General features: G+C 38.0%; 1 protein-coding gene across 2 annotated transcripts in view; it reads right to left on the minus strand.

Moving 5' to 3' along the window:
* The window catches only part of MNAT1 (MNAT1 component of CDK activating kinase), a 213,429-nt gene extending 198,951 nt beyond the window's left edge, over positions 1–14,478 (minus strand). For both annotated transcript variants that reach the window (XR_013827259.1, XM_079914279.1), the window contains exon 1: positions 14,277–14,478. Coding sequence is in view for 1 of the 2 variants with exons in the window: in XM_079914279.1 (XP_079770405.1) it covers positions 14,277–14,365 (89 nt within the window). In the remaining variant the exon portion in view is untranslated. The remainder of the gene's footprint in view (positions 1–14,276) is intronic.
* Positions 14,479–19,091: the final 4,613 nt, after the last annotated feature.

Raw genomic sequence — 19,091 nt, forward strand, 5'->3', positions numbered from 1 at the left:
TCAAGCTAGCATCCTGGAAACTAAAATACAAAGAGAAAATTGTTCTAAACATACCAAATTGATTTTTGATAATACTGTAGTATTTTCATTTTTCACATAAAATGGGTTTGAGTTACAATCTGGTTGCATTACATTAATAAGAACTGTACTTGGCAAATGTGATCAAAATTTAATTGAACAATTATAACTGGAATTTACACAGAAAAAAGAAAATGGAGCTGGCCAGGTGAGCAATGCAACCATATAACCTTTCTTAGGCTTTAGCTTCCCCATCTGTTAAAAAAGGGAGGACAGGTGGAGAATAGAACTAAAAAGATGACTGCAAAGCTCCTTCCAAATTTACATTAATCGAGTCTGCCAACTTCCTATCAATCCTTTTGATGAAACAAATAGCACTTTGTAGCATGTACTTTTGTAAGGGCTTCCATCCCCAGCCTGAAAGCTAAAACAGACATGACTTTCACTTTCCTAAAGGAGCTAATATTTAGATATTTCCTCTTCAGTGACTGTTCCACAAAAACATTTATGCATTTGGAGCCACCTTAACATTTTGATCCCTTGATGCTAATATTGCAAAATTTCCCAAGTTTAGGATATTCTCACCAAAATTGTTTGCTTCCCCAAAGGCCCTTTTCCTACATCAGCAGAATGGTTACAATAAGGGTTCAGGATTTCAGGTTTCTGTTACTTCAGTAGCATTTTTTTAAAAAATAGTTTAACATGGTAGTTCTCTTATTAGTTTTTTAAGGAAACTGCATACTGTTATCCATAGTGGCTGTATCAATTTACATTCCTATCAACAATGAAAGAGGGTTCCCTTTTCTCCACACTGTCTGCAGCATTTACTGTTTGTAGATTTTGTGATGATGGCCATTCTGACTGGTGTGAAGTGATATCTCATTGTAGTTTTGATTTGCATTTCTCTAATTATTAGCGATGTTGAGCATCTTTTCATATGTTCGTTGGCCATCTGTATGTCCTCTTTGGAGAAATGTCTATTTAGGTCTTCTGCCCGATTTTGGATTGGGTTGTTTTTTTGATACTGAGCTGCATGAGCAGTTTGTATATTTTGGAGATTAATCCTTTGTCAGTTGTTTCATTTGCAAATATTTTCTCCCATTCTGAGGATTGTCTTTTAGTCTTGTTTATGGTTTCCTTTGCTGTGCAAAAGCTTTTAAGTTTCATTAAGTCCCATTTGTTTATTTTTGTTTTATTTCCATTATTCTAGGAGGTGGGTCAAAAAAGATTGTGCTGTGATTTATGTCAAAGAGTGTTCTTCCTATGTTTTCCTCTAAGAATTTTATAGTGTCCAGTCTTACATTTAGGTCTTTAAGCGATTTTGAGTTTATTTTTGTGTATGGTTGTTAGGCAGTGTTCTAATTTCATTCATTTACATATAGCTGTCCAGTTTTCCCAGCACCACTTATTGAAGAGGCTGTCTTTGCTCCATTGTATATTGTGGCCTCCTTTGTCATAGACTAGTGACCATAGGTGCGTGGGTTTATCTCTGAGCTTTCTATCCTGTTCCATTGATCTATATTTCTGTTTTTGTGCCAGTACCATACTGTCTTGATTACCGTAGCTTTGTAGTATAGTCTGAAGTCAGGGAGGCTGGTCCCTCTGGCTCCATTTTTCTTTCTCAAAATTTCTATGTCTATTTGGGGTCTTTTGTGTTTCCATACCAATTGTAAAATTTTTTGTTCTAGTTCTGTGAAAACTACCACGTGACCCAGCAATCCCACTACTGGGCAGATATACCCAGAGAAAACCATAATTCAAAGACACATGCACCCCAATGTTCATTGCAGCACTATTTACAATAGCCAGGACATGGAAACAACCTAAATGTCCATCAAAAGAGGAATGGATAAAGAAGATACAGTACATATATACAATGGAATATTACTCAGCCATAAAAAGGAATGAAATTGGGTCATTTGTAGAGATGTGGATGGACCCAGAGAATGTCATATAGAGTGAAGAAAGTCAGAAAAACAAATACTGTACATTAATGCATATATGTGGAATCTGAAAAAACTGGTATAGATGATCTTATTTACAAGGCAGAAATAGAGACACAGACGTAGAGAACAAACATATGGATACCAAGGGGGAAGGGAAGCAGATGGGATGAATTGGGAGATTGGAATTGACATATATACACTATTGATACTATGTACAAAATAGATAACTATTGAGAACCTACTGTATAGCACAGGGAACTCTACCAATGCTCTATGGAGACCTAAATGGGAAGGAAATCCAAAAAAGAGGGGATATATGTATATATATATAGCTAATTCACTTTGCTGTACAGTAGAAACTAATGCAACACTGTAAAGCAACCATACTCCAATAAAAAAATTTTTTAAAAATAGTTTAACAAATAGCATAAAACCCACTTTCACATCTTAATTACAAAGAATATTTTTATAACTCTAAACTTCCCTTTTCCTCCTTATAAAGAACCAAGAAAAACTAATTTCCATTTAATGACTCAAAAGAAGACGTAAAATACTATAAAATTACTGGGGGCAGTAACCATGTCTCCCACACTCACTGTTGTATACTCAGCACAGTGTTCTCCAAAATTGCTTGAGCGTAAGACTCTCTTAGATAGCCAGTATAAAATACAAGTTCCCTCCACCTGGTAAGGCCCAGAAATTTGTATTTTAAATAGGCACCCAAGGTGATTCTTAGGATGAGGCAAGTTTAGGAATCAGTGGCCTGGAAAATGTATTGAGTATATGAGAAAGAATGCAAACTTATATTTATTAGTAAACCAACAACTAATAAACTACAGTTGAGTCTTACTTTTTAAACTTTGAAAATAAGCTTAATACATATGAAACGTGAAGAAAACCGTTAAGATATCTAGGTTAAATTTTCATTCAATTATTCTCATTCTATTTACTATCTCAGGGACTAATTGCTAAGTAAACAAGAAGTAAATTGCCAAAAATATTCCTGAAACTTAACCCAAAAATTGTTATTTTTCTGCATTTAGAATACTGAAAGCAACTCTTTACAGTTGACTACAAAGTAAATACTCTTAAATTTACCTAAATTTTTAAACTTACTTGAACTGTGCCTCATCTAATACTCACAGCAATGCTGTGAGGTATATGCTACTGGTAAACCTACTATACCCATGAGAAAACAAAGGCTTAAAGAAAATAGTTTTCCCTAAATCACACAGCTAAGAATAAGTGGAAAACCTAGGATTCAAACTGAGGCAAACTATCATTACACATACGTTAGACATAATATTTTATGCCCACAGCAGAAAAAAAGGCAATGAGGAAATATATTAATTCTGTCTCTGTTTATACTTTTACCCCTACAGAAACTAAGTGCCAATGTTTCAAGTTCTTGCAAAATAAAATAATTTGTGTTTTAACAATTAAGTTTGAACATCGAATAAACAGCTTCATATTTATTACCTGCTTGAATCTTATAATACAAATTTGACAATATAACTTCAAAGGAGAGGTGGATATAGATACAAGGGAAAGAGCTCTCAAAGGGCATCCATCCATGAGGGACCTCCTTTTGGTCCATTGGTAAAGAATCTGCCTTCCAATGCAGGGGACACGGGTTCGATCCCTGGTCAGGGAGCTAAGATCCCACATGCCGCAGGGCAACTAAGCCCGCACATCATGACTACAGAGCCCACACGCCCTGGAGCCCTGTGCACCACAACTACAGAGCCCATGCACTCTGGAGCCCATGCGCCAAAACTAGAGAGAGAAAACCTTCATGCCACAACTAGAGAGAAGCCCGCGCACCACAACAAAAAGATCCCGCTTGCCGCAACGAAGATCCTGCGTGCCACAACAAAGAGCCGATGCAGCCAAAAAAAAATGAAAAAGGGTGTCCATCCATGAAACGAAAATTCACCTGCAGGCAAAACCTAACAAAAGGTTTCATCCAAGACAGAAAATGTATGTGTATACGCATGTGTGTGTATATATATGCATATATACATATATGTAGTAAACTAGTCAGCAGATAAAATGAATCTTAAAAAAAGATTCCCAGTATAAAAAAAAAGAATTAGAGAGGAAGAGCCATATGGGGTTAGGGCTATATTTTCACATACAAAGAGAAACATTACAGATAATATTAATTACTAAATATTTAGTAACCATGGTTTTAAAGAACTAAGACAGTAAGTTACACTCAATAAGAGAAGGAACTGAAATGCAAACACTGCATCTTCAAGACTCAAATGCACTAATAGTCATTTTTAGTCAAACCAAAAAAATACATATTATAGCCATAAAATAACCAATCCATAGTGATATATTCATATTCTGTAAATAAACTGACCAGCACTCTCTCCCATAATGGAAAAGGAAAATCACCACTAATAAAAATAACTAAAATTTTTAATATTTTAAGAAGCAGTTTTACTAATGGTATAAGGTCAAAAAAAAAAGACTAAAGCTAATGACTACAATGATTTTCTAATTAACTGTTAACTAAATTACCCAAATTTTAAGAGACTGAAGGGGCTAAATATTATCTGTTCTAAGCAAATTAACAAATCAAAGTTAAACAGCTGGCCTAAAACTTGCCAGTCTGTGGCAGAACTAGAACATAGATTTTCTAACTTGTGAGTCAGGGTTCTGTCTATTACCCAATGGATTTGTATAATTAAAATACATGGGAGGGCCTCCCTGGTGGCGCCGTGGTTGGGAGTCCACCTGCCGATGCAGGGTACACGGGTTCGTGCCCCGGTCCGGGAAGATCCCACATGCCGCGGAGCGGCTGGGCCCGTGAGCCATGGCCGCTGAGCCTGCGCATCCGGAGCCTGTGCTCCGCAACGAGAGAAGCCACAACAGTGAGAGGCCCGCCTACCGCAAAAAAAAAAAAAAAAATACATGGGACATGAACTCTTATACATATAGTGAAAGCAAAAACCACCTCCTTCAGGAGAATGGTCTTGAGATATTCATTGTAACTACAATCCACAAATATGAGATATTAATTCTCCAGAGCTGTTCCACAGCATTATATTCTAATCAACTTCAAAACATCCCATTAAAGAAGACAAAGAAGGAGAGGGAGGGGGAGAGGGAGAGGGAGAGGGTAAAGAAAAGAATATTTAGGAGAGTTTTAGGGAAGAGGCTGAGGTAGTAAAAAAAAAAAAATCAGAAACTACAAAAGGAAAGAAATGTTAAAGGGGCATAGCAATTACCAATTTTGAGGTAAAGAAAATAAACATGTACACACAGAACAGAGGCTACAGGAAGTAAATGCCTCAACAATAGTAAGGCCAGCTTTTCCTAACAAACATGATGGAGTAACTGATGTCAGACTAGCATTCTCACCATGAGCTACCATAAAACAAACAAAATGCATGAGACAATCATTTACAGGTATTAGATAATGGGCAACAGAGAGACTATAATCCCTTAGAAATGGTAAACTAACAAGGTGACCCCTACAGTTGCCTCTTCTTTCTACCTGGGAAAAATTTCCATGACCACGGCCCGACAAGTAAGAATTTAAGAAGGGCACAGTGGTTCTGCTAAGCTGTACAGGCAGAGATCAGACTTCAGTGCTGTTGATATGGTTGAAATCTGCAACGCAGAGGGTCCAGAAGTCTGTAAGAACCACGCCCCACTGTAAGTCCTTGGCCACAGAACAGACTGCACATATACAGGGCAAAACCAATCAAGGATTAAAAGATAATGGCTGGGAGAGGAAGACAGTATAGTTAAGGAGTGCTGGGTAAACTTTGGAGTTCCCACCCAGCCAAAGTAGAGAAACCACATTAACACCTTATTAACACCTCAAACATCCAACTGAGATATGAAAAAGGCCTCAACTAAGAGTGAGGACCACATCATATAATAAGACTTATTCTAGACTCACCCTAACAAAGCCTAATCAAGCCCCAACAAGTTTTGCAAGGAATTGAAAGTTTGGAGGTTGAGTTGCAGTAAAGTAAGGAAACACAATGGGCTCTCCTCAGATCCATCCTAGCAAAGATTAAAACCAAGCCTACAAAGTTCAAGGTAATCAGCCAGTAACTGAAGTATCTACAAGAATTTTTAAAAACACCACTCTACACAGAAAGATAAAATTTGCAATTTCTAGTACCATCTACACGATCAGTATACAATTGAAAAAAGTACTGAATGTAAAAAAAATAAAAGAAAGAAAAATGTGACTCATAGGGAAAAAAAAAAAGAGTAGTCAATAGAAACCAACCCTGGGACTTCCCTGGTGGTCTAGTGGTTGAGACTCTTCACTTCCAATGCAGGGGGCCTAGGTTTGATCCCTGGTCGGGAAACTAGATGCCACATGCTGCAACTAAGAACCTGCATGCCGCAACTAAAGATCCTGTATGCCACAACTAAAGATCCTGCGTGCCTCAACGAAGATCCTGCATGCCGCAACTAAGACCCAGCAGAGCTGAATAAATAAATAAACATTTAAAAAATAAGTGAAATCAACTCTGAGACAGCCAAGATGTTGGATCTAACAGACTGAAACTTTAAAATCAACTATTTTAAATGTTTTTAAAGATTTAACACAAAATATGTCCAAAGAATTACATTCAAAGAAGTAAAGGAAAATATGGTCTTAATTAGTGTGCAGATAGGAAATCTAGTAAGAGAAATGAAAACTATAGAAAAGAACAAGATGAAAACCCTAGAACAAAAGTACAATAACAAATGAAAAATCTACCACATGGGCTTAACAGAAGATTGGACATGGCAGATGGGAGTCAGTGAATTTGAATACAGACCAGTAAAAAATATCTAATCTGAAGAACAGACAGGAAAAAAAGATCAAAGAAAAATGAATAATACCCCAGCAACTTATAGAACAATAGCAAAGAGTCTAACACACATGTACTTGGAGTTCCAAAATAAGAAGAGAGTGAAAATAGTGCAGAAAGAATCACTGAAATTTTCCAAATAGGATGAAAAACACTGACTTAACAGTTCCAAGCTCAGCAAACCTCAACTAGGATGAATACAAAGGAAAGCACACCTAGACTTATAGTCAAACTGCTAGAAACCAAAGATAAAATCTTGAAAGCAGCCCCAAAAGATTTTTATGATAAAGGGGTCCAAGGATATAAGTAACAGCTAACTTCTCATCACAAACAATGGAGATCAGGAAACAATGGAATGGGGAGTTCCTTGGTGGCCTAGTGGTTAGGATTCTGCGCTTTCACTGCCATGGCCCAGGTTCAATCCCTGGTCAGAACTGAGATCCCGCAAGCTGTGCAGTGTGGCCAAAAAAAAAAAAAAGAAAACAATGGAATGATATATTTCAAGTGGTAAAATGACAATCCATAATTTCATATTCAGCAGAAATATCCTTCAAACAGTACAGTGAAATGAAAACATTCACATAAACAAAATCTGGGAGAATTCTTAACCAACAGACCTGTACTACAAGAAATACTAAAAAATGCTCTTCCGGCAGAAAAAAAATCAATGCAACTATAAAATCAGATCCAAAAGAAGGAAGAAAGATACTAAAGATGGTAAATAAGTAGGTGAATACAAAAGACTACATGGCTTCCCTGGTGGCACAATGATTAAGAACCCACCTACCAATGCAGGGGACACGGGTTCAATCCCTGGTCCAGGAAGATCCCACATGCCATGGAGCAACTAAGCCCGTGCACCACAACTACTGGGCCTGCACTCTAGAACCTGTGAGACGCAACTACTAAGCCCACAAGCCACAACTACTGAAGCCCATGAGCCTAGAGCCTGTGCTCTGCAGCAAGAGAAGCCACCGCAATGAGAAGCCCATGTATCGCAACGAAGACCCAACACAGCCAAAAATTGAAAAATAATAATAATTTTTTAAAAAGACTACAGCACACTAGGATGGCTATAATCAAAAAGATAAATAATAACAAGTGTTGGCAAAAGATGTAGAGAAGCTGGAACCCTTATCCACTGCTGGTGGAAATGTAAAATTCTGCAGTCACTTTGGAAAAGTCTTACAATTCCTCAAATGGATAAATATAGAGTCATCATATGATCCAACAGTTATACTCTTAAGTACACACCTGAAACAAAATCATTTGTCACACAAAACTTGTACATGAATGTTCATGGCAGTATTATTCATTATAGCCAAAAACTGGAAACAACCCAAATGTCCATCAACTAATGAACAGACAAATAAAAAGTGGTATATCCAAACAATGGGATAGTATCCAATAACAAAAAGAAAGAAGCTCTGAAAAATGCTACAACATGGATGAAACTTGTACTAAGTAAAAGCCAATCACAGAGGACCATATATTATATGATTCCATTTATATGAAATGTCCAGAACAGGCAATCTATATGGACAGAAAGTCAATTAGTGGTTACCTAGGGCTGGGAGACAGTAGGACTGGAGGACAGGGCTAAGTAGTAAGGGGTTTCTTTGTGGAGTAACAAAAACATTCTAGAATTAATTGTGGTGACAGATGCATGTCTCTGAGAATATACCAAAAGCCACTGATTCTACACTCAAAATGAGTGAATTTTATGGTATGTGAATTCTATCTCAATAAAGTTGTTTATTAAAAAGACTATTTTTTATTCTCTACATCTCCTTAAAGACAACTGGCTGTTTAAAGCAAAAATAACAATATTAAATCATATATAGAAGTTAAAGATAAGACATCATCAGCATACAGGATGAGAGGGGTAAGTAAATGGTATTATATTATTCACACTTGTGAGGTATTGAAATGTAAGGAATTTGTGAGGACGTGAAAAATGAGAAGTGTCAGATATTGACTCTTAATAGACTTTGATAAAGATGCACATTGTTGGGCTTCCCTGGTGGCACAGTGGTTGAGAGTCCGCCTGCCGACGCAAGGGACACGGGTTCGTGCCCCGGCCCAGGAGGATCCCACATGCCGCTGAGCGGCTGGGCCCGTGAGCCATGGCCGCTGAGCCTGAGCGTCCAGAGCCTGTGCTCCACAACGGGAGAGGCCACAACAGTGAGAGGCCCACGTACCGCAAAAAAAAAAAAAAAAAAAAAAAAATGGGCTTCCCTGGTGGCGCAGTGGTTGAGAGTCCGCCTGCCGATGCAGGGGACACGGGTTCGTTCCCCGGTCCGGGAAAATCCCACATGCCGCAGAGCGGCTGGGCCCGTGAGCCGTGGCCGCTGGGCCTGCGCGTCCAGAGCCTGTGCTCCGCGGCGGGAGAGGCCACAGCAGTGAGACGTCCGCGTACCGCAAAAAAAAAAAAAAGATGCATATTGTTATACTTAGATAAATCACTAAAAGAAAATTTAAAAAATAAAATAACAATAAAGAGCTAATAGGCCAATACTTTAAGTTATCCAATTAATCCAAAATAAGGCAAAAAAAGGACAAATGGAAAACAAATAGACTTAAACCCAATGATAGCAAAAATTACATTAAATATAAAGGGACTAACACACCAATTAAAAGGCAGCAATGTTGGACCATATAAAAGAGCAAAACCAACTATGTACTGTCTACAAGATATAAGACACACATTGGTTGAAAGCAAAAGGACAGAGAAAGGTATACTATCAAACAGGAAGCATTAAGAGAATGATGTAATATCAGACAAAAACTTCAGGACATATTACAAAAGACCAAAAGGAGCATTTCATAATGACAAAAGGATAAATTCATCAAGAAGTCACAGCAATTCTGAATATCTATGTACCTAATAAGAGAGTTTCAAAATACATGAAGCATGACAGAACTAAAAGGAGAAACTGACAAATCCACAATCCAGTTGGAGTAATTGATAAAATGAGTAGATAAGATAAATTAGTATGGATGCAGAAGATCTGAGTAACACTATCAACCAAGTTGACCTAATTGACATACACTATACCCAACAGCTACAGAATACACATTTTTTTTCAAATTTACACTGATTGCTCACCAAGACAGACCATATGCTGGACCATAAATAAGTTTTCAGAAAATTTTAAAAGACTGAAATTTAGCGAAGTGCATTCTCTTACTTCAACAATATTAAATTAGAAATTAACAACAATATATCTGTAAAGTCCCCTTTTTCTAATTCTTCTATCCAGAATGAGTGCCTTTTTCTAATTTTTCTGTCCATTGTTTCCTAGTTCACAAAAAGGTATTGTATAAGCATATTAAACAAATGAATTAATACCACTTATGAATTATTCTTTCCAACAATAAATAAATTGAACTTTAATCTGATAAACTTCTAAAATTACTAGTAATTTATAGAAAATACAAAGGAACATATTAATACCACAGAGATGCAATCAGAAAAATTCAGACTGGTAACTCTTTAGAACTACTCAGAAACATCAGTAAATGAGAGAGAGAGAGACAGAGGGACAGAGAAAAGAAGATTAAAAAGAGAGAAAGACAAACCTTAAGTACGGCAAAATATTGATTTTTACATATATCAAGATGTGTTTTGTTTATTCTACTTTGTGTCTTATGTGTGTTTAAAATGAAAAAAGGAGATTTAATAAAACCAAATATAGGTAAAGTTTCCAGAGACAAGTGTTGCCAAGGATGGTTGGGATAAAACTTAAATTATTAAAGACTTTAGTTTTAAATTTTTGTCAATCTGAAAAATATTATCCAACTATGTTGGGTAATAGAAAAAGAAAAAATAAAGTTTCTGTATTCCAAAGAAAAAATAAAGTTTTCCCAGCTTCCTTAAAAAAAAAAAAAAGACTTCAGTTAAATGAAAATTAGATTTAATTGGCTCCATCTAATTCAATATGCCTTCAGAATTCTATGAAAGAATACTATGAAAGGCCCATTTCTTAAAATAGGTGGCCCTGATAAACAAAGAAAAAATATTATCCTTTTCTGTAATTAAGACAAAGTTCATCATTGAATTGGTAAAAAAAAGCAAAAATAGAATCCAATCTTCTTTGGATGTTCATGCAATCAATTCATTTGGGTGTTTGCTGGACAGATTTGATACATAAGAGAACACACTTCCTCAATAGCTAGCAGTTAAGGGAGAAAAGTATTTTCATAATGTTTCACCTCTTTTCTCCTTTCTGCTCCTGTATTTTCTCTCATAAATAGTATTCCTAAATAATCTTTCCATAATCCTACACTTCCTATCTTTCGTGAAGCACTATTCCTACTCACTTTATCACTTGCTTCCTAAAATGCCTTTACTACTTGAGGACACACAAAATAAAGTGAGTAAAATCATGTGGCCCTGTAATCCTTGTCTCATGGTATTCACACTCTTGTGTATAAACACCCTCCCACCTTGTAACAGGATTGTTCAGTGCTAACAAATAAAATACAGCAGAAGCAATGATAACGTGACTTTTCTGATTAGATGATGAGAGGCTCTGCAGCTTCTGGTTCTCTCTCATCACTAATTCTGGGAAAAGCCACGTCATGAGCAGTCCTATGGAGGGTCCACAGGGAGGAACTGAAGCTACCAAGAACCACATGAGTGACCTTGGAAACAGATGCTCCAGTCCCAGGCAACAGCTTGAGCGAACCTCATGAAAGACACTGAGCCAGAATCACTCAGCTGAACCACTCTCATACTCCTGACCCTCAGAAACTATGTAAGATAATAAATATTTATTGTTTTAAGGTACTAAGTTTTGGGGTAATTCATTACACAGCAATAGGTAACTAATGCAAATAGCAATGCTAAACAACAATACCTGCTCCTTTCAGACTAACAACTGTATTATAAAAATGCCCAAGTTCAATGCCATGAAATACATTCTGTACAAATTCAACATACTATCAAATCAAAAGTATTTCACATCAAAATCCATAATGTTTTATTACCTATCAGAAGAGCAAGATTTAAAAAATAATAATGCCCAATATCAGCAAAGATGTTTGGCAACAAAAATTACCATAAATAGTTGTTGGGAGCACAATCAATACAATCTTTTTTGATAACAACTGAGCAATGTTCATCAAAATTTACAAGTCACATACAATTCTACTACTAGGCATTTACATTTACCCCCGTTTGCCTGTTTATCTTACAATATACTTGCATAAGTGCTCAGAGAGAGAGAGAGAGAGAGAAGCTCCAGTGAAAAACTGGAAATCTAAAGATTCATCAAAAAACTTTTGGTTAAATCAGTTATAGTATAACTGAACAGTGGACTATCAACCAACTGTTAAAGAGGAAGACATGTACATACCAATTTAGAAAAGATACCCAAGATATACATTATGAAAAAAGTAAGGATATATATAATCCCACTTCCATGAGAGAACATAACGAGTTCATATTAAGAAAATCATCACAAAAGGGTCATTATAATTAAAATTATATTTTCACATTTTATAGTCTCTTAAATTTATTTAAAGATAACCATTGTTGTGCAAGTCTTTCATAGCAGGCCAAACAGATCCTGTTTAAATTTTATTTCTGCTTAACATCCATACCATGCACAAATAATATGATAGCCAATGTATACTGAACAAATACTATGTGAAAGAAACTTTGTTAAGCACCTCCAAATATGATGTTTACATATATTGTTTAATCCTCAAACACTGTAATATATATGGTGCTATTATCTCTATTGTACAGGTAAGAAAAATGAGGCAAAAGGAGTTAGGAATTTGCCCAAAGCCACAGAGCCTGTAAGAGTACAAAGAATTCAAAATCAGAAGTTTGTTCTCTTAGCCAATAACATATAATCTTTTATTCAGTTTGTTCATATTTCAAGTCAAAAAAGGGCTGTAAAACGTGGTCTTTATCTAACAGGTTAGCAAATAAACCAAAATCAATGCAATACGAGAATGACTTAGACAATTCTTAACTCTTATGAAAAAACAGAAAAGACTAGGGATATGACAAAAGCAATTTCTAATTAAAAATAAATATTTTATAACTGTCTAATAAAAACGCAATTTATTTTACTAAAATCACATAATCTTCCCTGACTGGCTAATTACTACTAGGTAGAAATTTCTTCCAGTAAATTACATTTAGTTAGCATCCTTCCAAAAAAGCAAATTCCCTTTCCTTGAGCACCAACTGTAACAAATCTGATACAGGAAAATGAAGAGAAGCTGAGCAAAATCTCTCTAAAAACCTAATAGTCTTTACACAGCGTTTGTCTCGTTTCCCTTTTTCAATCTACTTGATTATTTTCACCTTATTTCTAAATCTTAACCCATTCAATCACAGCTCTACTGTATTTCCTTTGCTGGATGAAGCAAAGGGAAATAAAGATTAATTAGAAAAAGGGACCAATCCAGTAAGTTACTAAATCCCATTATAATCATTATAACTACAATTAACCATGCAATTTATGCTTACCCAAAGGTCTTGTCCACCACATTGTAGATTATCCATCATTTTTTATCTCTAAGAAACCTCAAAGAAACTACAGGAATGTATGTTCACCTTACATCCCAAAGTGCTTTATATAAACCACCCCTACTGAACCACATTTGACCATAAAAACGTGGCAAGAAACACTCTGACCAGTTCCTGCACTTAACTCTTCAAAATATTCAACCTCCCTTCTTCCCCTATCCCCCCAAAATTGGCGTTCTAGAGTCAGACAGCCTGTGTTCCAATTCTAGCAGGGCCCACCAAATAAGAGACGTGGAGCAGTCTCTGTTTCCTTCCCTGTAAAATGGAAATGATACTAGTACCTACTTCGTGGGACTGTTGTGAGAATGAAATAAGATAACTCATGGTAAAGAGCTTACAACAGTGCCTGGCATGTAATGTGCACTCAATAAATGCCAGCCATTACTGTTATCTCCAAAATTAACTGCCTAAAATCTAAATTTTCTCTTTTAGAGATGAGAATCTAACCAAACTCCATCAGGACAGTGGGCATATCGTCGGGGTTTCAAATTAACTAACGCAATAAATAGCAGCAGTATATAAACACAGTAATTTTATTTTCATAGCACTTTCGCTCTTTTTAATAAAAACATTTTGCGTGAACTTAAACACTCCTAACCCCACGCTTTTAACCAGCGAAATGTCTGGAACCCTGTTGACAACACAGCCTGGAAATACAGTCGAGGTTTGCATCACCTAAGAAGGGTGAAACCTAACAAACTGCTGGTTACCACATCAGGGAACCTGCAGTCCAAACCAGGCCTGAGCGGCTCAGGGCTAGCGGCTAGCCTGTTTACAGAAACAACGTTCCCTTTTCCCATTTTCCTCCCCAGGGTCGAAACTAACGACGCCCTTTTCTCCCCTGAGCCGAGGTCAAGCATCTCCCGGCTCTTTCGAGAGCTCCCACCCTGTGCGTCTTACCCCCATAAATCCCACTCTCCCCCGACTCACAGAGTGTGTCCGCACACATTCACCATCAGCTTCAACGAAGGGTTCCGGTATTTGGTGGTCTTACACCGGGGACAGCCCTGATCGTCCATGGCGCCTTCTTTCCTGTGGACTCTCCTGGATGCCTGCTTCAGTCGCAGCCACAGCCACCTCCAAGCCCCCTCAGACCCGAGGCCAAGCGGATTCCTACCAACAGGCACTTGGCTGGGACGGTCCTTTGCAAATGAGCACCGGCCGGGGGGCGAGGCATGTCAGCACAAAGGTTCCGGCAGCAAGTTTTCCGGTCCTGCAGCTAGGGCTCGGTGTCAGCTTCCGCAGGCCAGCGCAAAGGCTTAGATTTCGGGGAGGGCTCTTAAAAAGGCAAATTGTACATAAAGCCTCATCTCTATGCACCTAGCTGTATTTTTCAAGGAACTGTGTCACAATTAGGAACAGAGATTCCATCTTGTTTTGTCTGGAGACATTCCCATTGTATCAAAGATTTATGCCTGGTGTACATATTCAATAATTCGCACCAGTATTTTCTTTTGAACAACTTGATAGCCTGTGTTTTATACTTCTCCTTTACACTTGCACAGTCGTGCAATCACAGAAAATAATATGCATTCGCAGATATGAAGTTTGGAACAGTTATTTAGAATGAAAGTCTCTGCACCGACCCTAAATATTACAGATTCTCACTAAATGTCAAAATAGTTCTATAAATAATATCTGGCAACTGTAGAGAACCTCTTACCTCAAGATGGTCAGGCATGCTTAACAGTTTCGGCTGGCTCTAATATCTCTTACCACCCTCCCAATCAAGACAATATTGGTTTCCCCAAATACTGGGGTGATTACACAGGAATCTATGCTTTATTTCAGCAATTCTACACTCTGAGAGCCTGAATCTCTTTGGAAATTGTAAGTCACATTCACTAAATTTATCCAGGCTGCAAAGTGACGTCCATAAACAGCTCTATTAGATAATAAATTCCTCCCACTATAAGGGACACATCTTATCCATCCCCTGAAGGAGGATTTGTTTATACTTGTTGAATAAGTAGAGTAAATGAAGAATGAATGAATGAACATCAAAGAGTAGCGTAATGTGAAAATTTTTTTATGCTGAGCACTATATTGTAATCTGACCCAAACTCCATTAGAAGTGGGCATATAAAGCTTTTCAAATTAACCCATAAAATGAGTATCAGCTGTATACACTCATAGTAATTTTAATTTTTCACAGCAGTTTTTCTCTTTTCAATGAAAACATAAAGAGGAACATTACAACTCTCACTTTTTTTTAAACAGTGAACCCAACAGGTAACCCATGTGGCAATACAGTTGGGATTTCCATGGATTACGGAGGGAGAACCTGACAAACAGCTGGATACCACATAGGAGAACCAACAGACCAAGGCAGGCCACAGCAGTACAGGGCTTTATATTAGTATACAGACATCAGGGATTCACCTAACAAATAAATCATGTCATTTGCTGGATCATAATATTGTTCACTAACAGAAGCTAAACAAATGTAAATTTACTAAAATAGGCAATATCCAACACTGTGCTGACCTGGAGACATTATCCTGCTATTTATTGAAAGAGACCACATCCAAACCAATTATAAGCTCAAAGTGAAGCTCTCTAAGAATAAAGGCAATTTTTTGTATCTTTATATTTTAACAGAACAGGAAACTTCTGGTGAAAGAGTGAACATGATCAGTGAGCAAATAAAATTTTTAGCCAAAACTACATTGAGAACCCATCCATTAAGTTGGCATTATTGTTTGTCACCACCAGCACACTTTTAATTGTATCTTTGAACAGGATACCTCAACCAGTTTGTGCAGTGAATTGCTGTTCCTTTCTCCCAAACCTTGAGATTAAGGCAAAGAAAGCACTGAAGATTATGGAAGGAAACATTGCTACCAACTGTATCCTTTTCCCAGGTTGGAAATTACTGTCAGAGAAGCATGGTAGCAACAGCTGACTTGGAACTCTATCAGATAAGCATTACTCATGGAGCTAGAGGCAACAGAAAGTAGTGCTTATAGATTTGGCCCCAGCACTAAGAGAGCTGGATTCAAGTGCTGGCTTCCTCACTTACTAGCTGCATGATCAAGGGCCTCAGGTTTCCCAAATATAAGATGGGGATAACACCAGCACAACTAGCACAGAGGACTGAGGATACAACTAGCGCAGAGTAAGAGCTCAGTAACTGTTAGCCATTATTAAGAGGAGTATAGGTTTTATTAGCAGTAGTATCGACAAGAGGCATGCAATGTACTAGGAAGAGCCTGTCCTTCTTTTAAAACAAACAGACCTGTTTTTGAGCCAAACTTCTTATCCTCCTTTACCTCAGTTTCCTTCCTCCATATAATACATTTCACAGAGTGTTGTAATGATTAAATTACATGACGTGCATATACAAAGGCCCTACTACAATGCCTCGCATACAACAGAAACTCTGAAAAGTATACCATTACCACTGGTGGAGTTCAATAATACAAAATGGTCAGAAAGCTTTGAGGAGGAAAGCACTGACAGCACCAGACTTCTGACTCAAATGGAAACTCAGCCCTTGTAAAAACCACCCAACTATCAAAGTTTCCCACATTTCTAAAGATAGCTGCATCCCAACGGTGGACCAGTGGAGCCCATTATTTCTCTTCCCAGATCTGCTCATCCTCTAGCGTTCCTAAGAGTAGATTCTACCTCCCTGGGACAATGTTTCTCAAACGCAGCCCTTCCTTTCCAGCCCCAAGGCCATGGACCCAGGTTGGGCCTTCCCCATATGTTAAAGGCTTTTATTGTTTTGTCCCTTGATGATGGATAGCATCCCTCCTCCCTTCTTATGGAAAACAGCTCCTACTCCCCCACAGGCCTGTGTGGGTTGACATACAACCCTTACTGGACCAATCAGAGATCTTCCCTAGAATTTATCAAATTGGCAGCAAGGAAAATGTAGCAGAGCCTCTTGAAGCTAGAATATGTGAGCTGGGAACTAATGGAAGCCATGCTTCCAACCTCCTGGGGAAAGCCCCTCTGAAAGACTAAAACTACTTTGATGAGACAGGCAGAGGCAAGTGAAAAGGGACAATGAATGGGCCTTTAAGTCTGACCAGCTGCATTCTGCTCTTCCCATTGTTTGGTGTCATGATCCAAAAAATTCATCTTTTTGCCTAGGCCAGTTCAAGTGGGGTTTCTGGCTCCTGGGGAAATTAATATCACCTCAAAGAGGCAAAAATGCTGCTACACCTGGGAGAAGACTAGAACCTGGCACTTAGTCTCTGCCAGGATCTTTTCCCTCCACTATCACCCATGTGACTTACTAGGTCACCCTCCCTCTCACCTACTGTTCATCAGCGTCCTCAACAGGCAGATAGCTTAGTCACTGAGAACTCCCAAGCATTACCTCCAAGACTCCCTCTACCAGTCTTAATTCTTTTCTTCATGCAAGTTTGGAAAATCCTAGAAAAGGACTCTGACTGTTTTGGTTTGGGGCCAGTGCCCATCCCTGGACCAGTCAACTATATGGTCATGATATTATGTACAACACAGCCACTATACACAGACCACTGTGTCCACCACACCACAGCAAAATGAGCATTTCATTTGAAGTCCCTCATAATTTGTCCCCAACATGCCTTTTCAGCTAATCTCCCATCACACACCTACATAAAACCCACACTCCAGACACACTGAATTACTCAATATATTCAGAAATAAACCACACACCTTCATGGTTCCATGCTTTGTTCCCTCTGCCTCTAATGAACTCTATCCTTGAACTCTCAAAATTCTTGTCCTTAAAGACCCAGCTAAAAATCCACCCCCCATTGCCTTCCACCTCTCAAAATTAGTCTCTTTATCCTCACCACTCATATACCCTGTATTGTATTTACTTACAAATATGTCTTACTTCCCCCACCAGATTTTAAGCTCCTCAGGGTCAGAGACCCCAATATATTCATCTTTCTATCCTTCAGTATGTAATGCAATACCATGTACTTAATCAGGACTCAATAAATATTTGGCAAATGAATGATCCTTCAGAAATGCTGATTACGTATCATCAACCATTGGTCACTAAATAACAGTGGAACACCTCCTCTACCTGGGAAACTACTTTAGAACCTAACTTCCTTAATATTACCACTACATAAGCTTTCTGTGGTAGAAATAACTGACCAAGATACAGATATATAGCCTTCCCACTATCTTCCAGACAGCCAAAGTCAGCCTTTAAAAAGGAAATCTCCATTCTTGATGGCCACACTATTAAATATATTCAAGCAAAGTGCAACATTTTGTGCTGAACAAGATTTTCTTCACTACACTAAAATGGCAAAAGATTTCTATATTGCTCATCATTACCTTCCGGCAGGAAGGAAAAGATACAGAAACAAGCAGCTTAGTTTTCACTCTTACACAATCCCAACCTCAACTCTGTTTTCCCAAGTCAAAACACAGCTTTAGACTACATATCAGCACAGCAGACTCAATGTTCACAGCATGGCAGATATAGGAAATAGAAGCAAGTATTCATCAATTTTACAAGTCATTTGGCAAAACAAGTACTCTGAGATTAACTCCACACACCCTCAAGTCTGGTGTTCTATTCTAATGTAGCTGACCATGTTTGAGTCAAGGGCTTCCAATCTACTTTGAAATGCTGCCAGAATGAGCTCTGAGGCTCAGCCAGCTAAAGGAATCCAGAGCCTGGTGTTGGATTTCACTTCTGGTCCTATAGGAATCTCCTCCTGGAGCTACAGAATACCAGTGTAGCCACAGGCTACAGATATCATAAAAGGCCACTGCTGCTTCTAT

The sequence above is a fragment of the Stenella coeruleoalba genome (assembly GCF_951394435.1).
Source record: "Stenella coeruleoalba genome assembly, chromosome: 2".
Taxonomy (NCBI): Eukaryota; Metazoa; Chordata; class Mammalia; order Artiodactyla; family Delphinidae; genus Stenella; species Stenella coeruleoalba.